The sequence below is a fragment of the Trichechus manatus genome, unplaced genomic scaffold (assembly GCF_000243295.1).
Source record: "Trichechus manatus latirostris isolate Lorelei unplaced genomic scaffold, TriManLat1.0 scaffold00028, whole genome shotgun sequence".
Classification (NCBI taxonomy): domain Eukaryota; kingdom Metazoa; phylum Chordata; class Mammalia; order Sirenia; family Trichechidae; genus Trichechus; species Trichechus manatus.
In genome coordinates, this window is record NW_004443964.1 from 17,381,874 (window position 1) to 17,391,127 (window position 9,254).

The window sequence follows — 9,254 nt, forward strand, 5'->3', positions numbered from 1 at the left end:
TTAATAGAGTGGTCCCCTCAGCATGCCCGGGGCAGTCTCTGGTTGCAGGTGGTCCTCCTTCCCTCCAGGAAGCTTGGCCAGCTGTGTTCTTCCCATTGCTGGGTGTGGCTGGTGTGGGCTTGGAGGCTGCTGCCAACTCCTTCCACTCGGTTTCCAGGCTCACCATAAAACTTGCAGATATCATTACTTATGTGAGGCTGTGAGCTTGATTTTCTTGCCCTCTTGTTATCTTTCTCATTGCATATCGGTAGATTGGAGCTTTGTTATTTAAGTCAGCTCTAAGAAGCTTGGCTGGAAAATAAAGATTTGGACAGATTATGTTGTCAGTAAAACTTCCCAGTGGTTTCCTATTTCTCTCTTAAAATGTGATCAGAGAAAATGAGCTGAGGGTCCAGGTCCCAAGGGCTGTTCTGTGACATTGTCATCTTGTCTCTTGCAGTATGTGGAGCAGAAGGACTTTGCCCACCTCGGCCTGGAGCCTATCACCTTGCTGCAGCAGACCACCTCGGGCCTGGCTCACCTTCACTCCCTCAACATTGGTGAGAGGCGTCCTTCTACCAGGTGGCAGGCCCGGGTGGGGGTGACCGGCTTGCTCAGGTGTGACTTCCCTCCGTTTAAACTCTTTGCTGCATCACTGATGTGCAGGTGGGGTTTTTAGGTGGTCTTTTGACAAGTTGTAGAAGAATCTGAGGAGGAATTGTACATAGTTGAAAACCAGAACCTCTAGAGGTGGCAGCAGGTGTATTGAAAGTCTGACGGTGATGCACTCCCCACTGTAGAGGAGGCTTGATGTTGCTCGTGGTAAACTTTGGACTCATTTGGAGTTTTGTATTAGTTCACAGAGACCTGAAACCCCACAACATTCTCCTTTCCATGCCCAACGCGCATGGCAGGATCAAGGCCATGATCTCTGACTTTGGCCTCTGCAAGAAGCTGGCAGTGGGCAGGCACAGCTTCAGCCGCCGGTCTGGGGTGCCTGGCACAGAAGGCTGGATCGCTCCTGAGATGCTGAGCGAAGACTGCAAGGAGAACCCCGTAAGTAATGGGCACGGCATTCTGAAAACGGCAGAAGCAGCCGGTTGGATCTTTGGGAGTGAAAGCCTGCAAGTTCAGTGCTTGGGGCTTGGGCATATGTGGCTAGAGAATGAACTTCTTTATGCTCTGGTATTCTCCATATTTTCCCATGTTCAGATGAACAGCAGGACCCAATGTGGGCAATCGTCTATTTTTTTTCCCTCCTCTTCCAATCACTCCCCCCATTCCCCTTCTCCCATTTGGGAAACTAGGAAATCAGGACTTACATAAGGTGAACAAATCTCCAGTTTTCTTTTTTTTAATTTGATTTTGTTTTCCCAGCTTTTTGAAAAATTTTAGACATGTAGAAAAACAAAAGAATGTTACAGTGAATACATGTATACTTCCACCTAGATTCAACGTCTGTTAATAATATTTTTGCCACACTGGCCTTCTCTCTCTGTTAACCTGTTGCTGACCCATTAGAATGTCAGTGCCAGGCATCCTGGCCTTTCACCCCTCAACACTTCAGTGTGTGTCTCTTAAGAACGAGAACAGTCTGCTTTCTAACCACCATACCATTGTCAGACCTAAACAATCAGTGCTGATTCCATAATGAAAAAAAGAAAAACCAAACCCATTGCCACTGAGTCAATTCCAACTCAGTGACTTGACAGGACAGAGTAGAACTGCTCCATAGGGTTTCTAAGGAGTGGCTGGTGGATTCGAACTGCCGATCTTTTGGTTGGCAGCCAAACTCTTAACTGCTGTGCCACCAGGGCTCTAATTTAATATCGCCTAATATTTAACCTGTATTCAAATTGTTCCCCTAATGTCTTTTATATAGCTAGTTTTTGTATACCAGGGGCCAGTCAAGTGTCTTACATTACGTTTGATTGTAACTCTTTTAATCCAGAGCAGTCTTCCCACCTTTTTTCATTCCACAATAGGGACTTTGAAGAGTCCAGGCAATTGTTTTATAGCCTGCCCGGCATTCTGGATTTGTGTAATTGTTTCCTCATGGTAGCGTTCAGTTTGGCTCTCTATTCCTTGTATCTTCTGGGAAGTAGAACTTAGGTCTAGAAGCTTAATTAAACCCAAGTTAAGTGGTTTTGGCAAGAATAGGTCACAGGACAGAACATCAGGAGGCACCTGGTGGCAGATTATGCCATTACTGTGATACCTGTTAGTGATGCTAACTTGAATCACCTGGCCCAGGAGGCGATCCCCAGAACTCTCCCCTGTAAAGGTGCGTTTTCCCCTTGGTTGTTAGTAAGCGATCTGTGAGGGGCACTTTGGCACAGTGTGAATATCCAGGTTACCAACAGTCCTTCACCACTGATGGGCTTTGCCTAGATCACCTAATTTAGTGGACATTTCTTCTGTGTTGAACAGTTGGCATTTTTCTTTAAAGAAGAGCTTTATTTTTACCTCCTAATTTTTTTCTCTTCCTTTTTCTTAATCGCTGTTGACTCATGGATTTTTAAAATAGTGTTATAATCACTTACAGTCCTTACACATTTTACTTGTCCTTATTCTTTTTGATTCTCAATTTGTTCCACATTTGGCCAGTGGCATTCCTTCAGGCTGGCTCAAGCATCCTTCTGAGAAGACCCCGTTTGTGTTTGAGCACAAGAAGACATCACAGCCTCACCTGGTACTTTCCCTGAGCCAGACCTGGCTGGAATCAGCCATCCTAAAACCTATTCAATAGCCCACTCATTGGGGATCAGCGGTTGCTCAGTTAATCAAAAAATTCAGTTGCAGTGAAGAATCAATAAAATACACATTTAAAACATCTTATTTTAACTTAAAGCAAGTAATGGAATTCTTTAAGTAACAGATATCTTTTGATGTAGGGTCAAAGTCTCTTCTTCAAATTGGTGTGCCACTAATTGGAGTTTTGCATTTTCTCTGTTGTGTAAAACCCACTCACTTTGCCACTTCTGTGATTGACTTCTGGGGCTTCTAGATTGAGACTTAGACATTTCAAACTTGCTGATAGAGCAGAAGCCTATGTTTTAACTATTTCTGTCTCAGACCCTGACAGTTGAATCTTCTACACATAATTCCACAGCAGCTCTTCTAGCCACTGCCTTTTACTGAGACTCTGCAAAGATTCAACTTACCTCAAACTTTGTGGCACTCAGATTTTTCCACCTTATGGAATATTTAAATTATGTTATTACAATAACAAGGACAAATGGCATTAATAAATTTGGAAAAGAACATAACTAAGCATGGAAATGGACTGGTGGGAAAAGCGCCCCCTAGCTGGGACCTCCGGCAGCATAGGCTGCAGAAAGTGAGGGGGCCTAGAATGATATAGTGAGTAGGTGCAGCAGCAGTCAGGTCTGAGCTTCAGCTGTGGTGAATGTGTGCCTCCTGTCTCGAGTCTGTCACCTCCGTGAGGAAAATTCTGATGAGGTAGACAACCTGAGTCTTGTCCCGGTTTGTCACTCTCCAGCAGTGACCCTGGGCTTGTCATTGAACTTTTCTGCCCATGTCTTCTTCTGGGGATGGTAACATTTCCTCTTGTTTGCCCCACACGGCTGGTTTGAAGCTAAAAGAAAGTACGGTATTTGCTTTCTCCAGCGTGGAAGGCGACAAGCCCCTGGCTTTCTCTCGCTAGATCCTCGTGGCCTCTGGAGGAGCCTAGCAATAGGGACCACTCCTTATTCCTTGTACTTTCTGTGGACAAGCTAGAAGTCACACGTGCACATACTCCTAAAGGGGAGCTCTTTTGTGGACATGCAACCGTTTCATGGGATAAGCGACAGATGTTATCAGGTGACCTCCAAAATGATCCCATTGGAAACTTACCAAATAGCTTTTTTCTCTGGCTGTTTTTGAACCAGAAATAGTTTTATTCATTCGTCTGTCCGAGTTTTGATGCCGACTGTGTACAGGCATTGTTGGGCCTAGGCTCTGGGGATACCACAAGGAAGCAAACACAGAGAAATCCCTGCCTACAAGGAGTTAGGCAGCCAGGAGCTCCGGTAGGGCAAAGAATAACAACAAGGTGAGTGCTTCTGTAGGCTGATCTTAGTTTAACTAACCATTTTCACATATTAATTCATTCAGTCTTCACAACAACCCCATCATCGTCCTCAATGTACATGTGAGGAAGCCAAGGCCGAGCAGGTACTGGGCACATCTGGGGCTATCTAGTGACCACTCACTCTCATGTGGCACCTGCGGGGTACCCAGCGCTGCTGTGAGCTCTCCACATATGTTCGCTGATTCTCCCAAGACCTCTTCAAGGTGGAAGAAGTAGGGCAGCACTCCTCCCTCCCTGGTTGCTGAAGGAGAATGAGAATCCTCTGAAAGGCCTCTCACGCTGTTTCTTTGCAGACCTACACAGTGGACATCTTCTCTGCAGGCTGTGTCTTTTACTATGTGATATCTGAAGGCAGCCACCCTTTTGGCAAGTCCCTGCAGCGGCAAGCAAACATCCTCCTGGGTGCCTACAGCCTCGACTGCTTACACCCAGAGAAGCATGGTGAGTGGGCAGGGGTGGGGGCATCAGGGCGACTCCTCAGCTGCCTGAGAGGCCACTGCAGAGGGATTGGGACGGTGCCACGTCCGTGCTTCCAGAAGCCCTTCTTTCCCAGCACTCACCCTGTTGGCCTCAGGAAACTGACAACGCATTTGTCAAAGCTGGTGGAGGGCTGGGCAGGGTTATCTTTGGAGTGCCACCTCCTCATGCCAGTTCTCCAGCTTGCTGCAGGAGCGCCGAGGTTGCTTCAGGTTACCCAGTTACCTGTGTGACCTGGGAAGGGCCCCCTTGGGGACTTCTGTTTTCCAGCTTTCACCTGTGAAGGTCAAATAATCTGAGGTCTCTTCCAGCACAGAAGTTTGAGAAGGCATTGTCCATGTTCCATAAAGTGGACTTTCCTAGTGAGGGACAGTGGTAGGCAGGTGCAGGCTGCACTGGGCTGGGGGACAGAGAAGGAGCTTTGGCCTCACTCTCCAGATGGAATCAACAAGCCTGTCTTCCCAACTTCGGGTTTCCTGGGTTATAATTGGGCCATGACACCCCAGTGCCACCTTTTGAAAAAATTAAAACTAACCACTTTGCTTATCAGTTTCTTTTCCTGATTCCTTAGCATACAGGCGGATAATTCCATTATGCAGTGATGACTATTCATACCATTGTATATATTATTCTGAGCATTTATTGGGACATAAGTATATTTTTAGAAGAAGTGGAGTTAAATAGTACATACTGTTTTGCAACATGCTTTTTTTTTTTACTTCGGTTTGGCTCTCTCTCTGTCAGTACACATTCAGCGGCAGTGTCATTTTAGTGGCTCACAGTACCAGGAAGTGGAGCACAGCAGTGTTACCCAAGCCTCCCATACTGGACATTCCCATCCTTCTTTTCACAAACAGTGCAGTGAGGACTGTCCTTTGTAGCTGCCATTTTGTGTCCATTGGTAATTGTGTTATTGGAATGAATGCCTGTCAGTAGAATTGCTGAGCTGAGAGCCATGCAGGCAGATACTTCAGGGTTTGGGTATTTCATTTTAGCGTTAGGTTGGGAATAATAGGTTGGGAATAATGAGTTGCCTCTTGATTTTCCTCCTTTGATAGAAGACGTCATTGCGCGTGAATTAATAGAGAAAATGATCGCGATGGACCCTCAGAAACGCCCCTCGGCGAAGCACGTGCTCAAACACCCCTTCTTCTGGGGCCTGGAAAAGCAGCTCCAGTTCTTCCAGGTAAAGATGACTATTTTCTTTATCAATAACCTTCATGTAACTGCTTGTAGATTTTGAAAATACAGGAAAGGACAAAGAGTAAAACAAATGACCCATCATCTAATCCCATAACTGAGAGATAACCATAGTTGACATTTCAGTATATTTTCTTCACATGCATAAAAATGTAATTGGGATATCAAACTATATATACAGTTTTGAATCTTTGTGTGTGTGTGTGTACATATTTTAAGTATTTTTCCATGTTGAAAAGTTTTAAAAGTTTAATCCAGAGCCTTTGTATTGCCACAATCAAAAGCACAGTATCATAGGGATGTGCCATGATTTTTCAAACGTGATATTACAGGAATTCAAATATATATACATAAGTAGAATTTGCCATCGAGTCAATCGCAACTCCTGATGACCCAATGTGACAAAGTAGAACTGCCCCATAGAGTTTTCTTGGCTGTAATCTTTATGGAAGCAGATCACCAGGTCTATCTCCTGCAGAGCTGCTAGGTGGGTTCAAACCCCCAACCTGTCACTTAGCAGCCGACCACTTAACCATTATGCCACCAGGGCACCTTATAAACATAAAGAGAATTCTATAAGGAACTCCCATGTATCCATTACCCAGCTTCAACTGTTATTAACCCATCTCCATCTTCTCCCACCCTGGGTTATTTTGAAGCAAATCCCAGACATCATATAATTTCATCCAACATTCATAATTTAAACATTTCTTTATATTGGATTTTTTTTTAAATTATCTTTTACCCAATTTTTGTCCAGATCTATTTTTGCTTAAGATCAGTTCCAAGAAGGTAAATGATAGGATCAACGGATATGGACTTTTTTGAGGGCTTGACTGTTTTAAGGTTTTGTGGCATTGCCAGGTGGCTTTGTGGAAAGAGTATGTGTTTCTTGAACTGGCTGAGTTCAGCATGACTCATCCAAAATGCCTCCTACCCAGCCTTCCTGCATGAAAGAGCAGGCCCGTGGGGCAGTGTTTCTTCCCCAGGGCTGGGCCCCAGAAGACCTTGGTGAGCACCATGATTTAGATGTGATGTCACGCTGTCCTGGAGTCTGACTGGGGCCTTAACCATAGGGAATCCCCTGGAAGGTGAGTCCCTTAAAGGCAGGAACGTTTGCGTAGTTCGCGGCTGTGTCCCCAACATCGAGGACACTGCCCGGCACATGGCAGATGCTTAGTATCTATGTGGATGGATTGGGCAGAGGGGGAGGATTTAATGCAATTTTTCATGGCAACCAGTACATCAGGATTGATAATTATGTTCCGTGGGCGGTAAGATAACATTAAAATTCTGAAGTCTAGGTGTTTCCAAGGGACTTCTGAAAACAGCAATGATGCCAAAATACAGAACAGGAATAAACTTCACACAGAAGGAACTTCACTGCAGCTTAGGTTAGGACTTAATAAATTCATAGGATCTCTAAGTCGTATGTCTTAGGAACACACCCGGATCCCATCCTTAGCAACTAACTGTAATGGCTTTGCAGCTCAGAACCACGTGTCCCCCAGTGTACCCGAGTGGACAATCTGGGGACAATCTGAGGCTTTCTCTAGCAGTTGCAAGGCAGAGGTTCAGCCAGTCTGGCTTTGGCTTTATCAAAGAAAGAAGACGATGGGTCTGATCAGACGGCTTGATGGTAATGTGTATGGAGTCATCACTCTGTTTCTTTAACTGTTGGCCCATCTGACTGATGGGGGCTCAGGGCACTCAAACATGGAGCACGGTTTGAACCCAGAGCCCATATGCATGTCACCAAGTTCCCGCCTTTAAAAGAAGATTTGGCTTCACCTGTCGTTTCTAATGTCCAAATGAGGAGTGACGACTGTCTACCAGTTATGAGTTTGAGCATATCCTGTTTCAACGGGTAGACAAAGCTCAGGATGTAAGTTAATATTGAGCTTTTTTAAAATTCTGGTTTACTGACAAATATAGATTGCACGTGTGGCTCTGTGTAGCGTGTAGCATGTGTATGCGTGTGTGAAATCCAGGTGATGCATTTGGGGTCTGTGTACCAGTGTGTGTCTGTGACGGCCCCCTCTGTTACTGTGAGGGTCTGTGCAGGCCGTGCCCAGTGAGCAAGACACGCTGCTGCACCGGGAAAGAAGTTAATGGATTTAGGGGCGGAGGGAATACAGGGTGTGTGCTGCCCAGCTCTGAGGCCAAGGGTGCTGTCGGCCCCCTTCTCACTCACACAGCAGTGACCACTCTGTCACTTAGCACATCTCTTCTCCAGCTCTCAGCATCTCTAGAACCCCAACCACCATATGCCACTCTTGTCTCCCTCCCAGGACGTGAGTGACCGAATTGAGAAGGAGTCCCTAGATGGCCTGATTGTTAAGCAGTTAGAGAAAGGTGGAAGAGCTGTGGTGAAAATGGACTGGAGGGAGAATATCACCGTCCCTCTCCAGACAGGTGAGCGCACTGAAGCCCCCAGATGCAAGAGCAGAAGCGTTTCAAAGGCAGCAACTGTTCCCAGGAAGGAATCGGGCTCTCTGGGCTCCAAATACCACGTATAGGGTTAGAGCCATTTTCTGGGAGTGCCTTGTGGTTTAGATACCGACAGGACTATCATACTTGTATGGGTCTCATTTTTGTCTCCTAGGGTGATGAGTTCATGGTAGGTGTCGTGCTGCGTTTGGAAAAATAGGTGGTGGTTTCTGACCAGGGGTGCATTCAGGAGATGGGATTCAGATAGCATCCCCTCAGGTTCAATTTGGGTGCTCTGCTCCTGCGAGGAGTTCTGTGGCCTTTCTGTCTGATTGCTTAATCCCTAGCAGCCCCAGGACTTGTTTTCTTTTAAAATGTTTGTTTGGTTATTTGTCATTTGCTTAACCATTGCATTCCTTGATTTTTTTTCTAGATCTGCGTAAATTCAGGACCTACAAGGGTGGCTCTGTCAGGGATCTCCTCCGAGCCATGAGAAATAAGGTAAAGGGTTTGTGTGAATACTGGGGTGGGGCCGTGGGTGGCAGCAGCCAGACACCCCCCTCCCATTGCCCACACTGTATTCTGACATTGCCAAGGCTGGGAGGCCCTAGCTGGGCTTGACACATTAGAGGCCGTTTCTTCCCTTGCACTGTTTTCTCTTTAAGGACGCTGAGGTAAGGAATTAAGCTTTGTGAGAGCGGCCTCTCTGATTCCCATGTCCTTCATGGTCAGTCTCTGCTGACTCTCATGGTGCTTCTACCTGCCTGATGGGGCCCCTGGTTAAGCACTCAACTACTACCCGAAAGGTTGGTGGTTCGAAACCACCCAAAGGCACCTGAGAAGAAAGGCCAGGTGATCTGCCTCTGAAAGGGTCACAGCCTTGAAAACCCTATGGAGCAGTTCTGCTGTTCACACACAGAGTTGCTGTGAATCAGAATTGACTTGACGGCAACTAGTAATAACAGGCTGCCTGAAACGCCACGGTATAAACACATCTGAAATGGGGACCCTCAGGGCAACTTCCCACACAGGGCCTGGTCTCAGGGCCTTACGGCAACTTCCCACACAGGGC

At 46.2% G+C, this 9,254-nt stretch overlaps 1 protein-coding gene across 1 annotated transcript in view; it reads left to right on the forward strand.

The window, feature by feature from the left end:
• ERN1 (endoplasmic reticulum to nucleus signaling 1) overlaps positions 1–9,254 on the forward strand; it is an 82,169-nt gene that overhangs the window by 72,107 nt on the left and 808 nt on the right. The window contains exons 16-21 of the mRNA XM_004374214.2: positions 440–539; positions 836–1,035; positions 4,369–4,516; positions 5,611–5,738; positions 8,044–8,167; positions 8,616–8,683. Of these exons, the coding sequence (XP_004374271.2) occupies positions 440–539; positions 836–1,035; positions 4,369–4,516; positions 5,611–5,738; positions 8,044–8,167; positions 8,616–8,683 (768 nt within the window). The remainder of the gene's footprint in view (positions 1–439; positions 540–835; positions 1,036–4,368; positions 4,517–5,610; positions 5,739–8,043; positions 8,168–8,615; positions 8,684–9,254) is intronic.